This window comes from Penaeus monodon, chromosome 34 (genome assembly GCF_015228065.2).
Source record: "Penaeus monodon isolate SGIC_2016 chromosome 34, NSTDA_Pmon_1, whole genome shotgun sequence".
In the NCBI taxonomy this organism is placed as follows: Eukaryota; Metazoa; Arthropoda; class Malacostraca; order Decapoda; family Penaeidae; genus Penaeus; species Penaeus monodon.
The window spans coordinates 28,293,069-28,294,183 of record NC_051419.1 but is presented as its reverse complement, the minus strand read 5'-3'; the positions used below and the strand labels follow the sequence as shown (position 1 = coordinate 28,294,183).

The window sequence follows — 1,115 nt, the reverse complement described above, 5'->3', positions numbered from 1 at the left end:
AAATTATGATTATCATATGGTACTTTCATCAAAAAAACATCTTTTAATGATCATTCTCACATACTGTAAAAAAAATACCAAAGAAGAAAGGTTAAAAAGAAAATAAGTTCCTGTTAACCATTTCATTGAAAATACATATTAAGTTTTAGGGTTAATAAAACCATACATTCAACCAGCAAAGGGGACATTTAATTGTTAAGCTGATCGACAGAGGCTTCTCCCCTTTCGATCTTGGCCAACCAGGCAGCCTTCTTCTCCGCAACAGCAGCCTTGCGTTGCTTGTAGGTCAACCTCTTGGCGTTCCACCTCTTCTTGGTAACCTGAAAATAAAAGAAGATATAAAGACCTCCCTCAGATTTTCACATGCTGCAGTGGAGTACAGCAAACGAATAAATAAATCTTAAAAGAAAATTAACAACACTTGCCTCTTTTGTCTTCTTGGGCAGAGCAGAGGGATCGGCACGGATGTTGGCATGGGCCTTCTTGTAGAGCTCTTCAACCTGTGAAAGTAAAAATGCATTAAGACATGTGTAATAATGATGGGGGAGGGGAATAATAAGAGAGTATGGACACTAACACCAACACAAAATACCACACCCCCACACACACTGTATATAAAAACAAACTATTCACCCTTACCTCATCAGCAGTGATGCCATACTTGATGTAGCGAGAGAACTGCCTCTTGTAGGCATCCTCATCATCTTCCATAAGGTCCTTCATGTACCTGGCAATGTGAGTTCCCATGATGTGGTCGCGGAGGACTGAAGCATTGAATTCCTTGCTCTCCTTGTCATATCCTGGGAATCTCTTCTCACTGTGGAAGCAAGAGCAGGATAAATATAGTATTAATGCTTATGGTAAGTATTTCAGTGTTCCACTCAACATACATTTGGGCAATGTCAATGTTCCAATATGTAGGTGCATAATACCGTGTACAGGATGCTCTGCCAATATATACTACTGCAAGGTTATTTGCTTTATGCAAGACTGGAAGTGTGTGTTTGATTTAATGTAATCACTTATGGTAAAAAGTTGATATATTGGGAATATTCCATTACAAAATAAACAGTACAAAACATATGGGTATTTACTATGATTTTTTGTCTGTACCA

The 1,115-nt window shown here is 38.3% G+C and overlaps 1 protein-coding gene across 1 annotated transcript in view; it reads right to left on the bottom strand.

Annotated features, from left to right (window-relative positions):
* Nucleotides 1–107: 107 nt before the first annotated feature.
* The window catches only part of LOC119594677 (60S ribosomal protein L5-A-like), a 6,384-nt gene continuing 5,376 nt past the window's right edge, over nt 108–1,115 (bottom strand). Inside the window, exons 5-7 of the mRNA XM_037943734.1 lie at nt 640–817; nt 426–500; nt 108–320 (exon numbers count right to left, since the gene is read on the bottom strand). Coding sequence (XP_037799662.1) covers nt 189–320; nt 426–500; nt 640–817 — 385 coding nt within the window. The 3' untranslated portion in view covers nt 108–188. The remainder of the gene's footprint in view (nt 321–425; nt 501–639; nt 818–1,115) is intronic.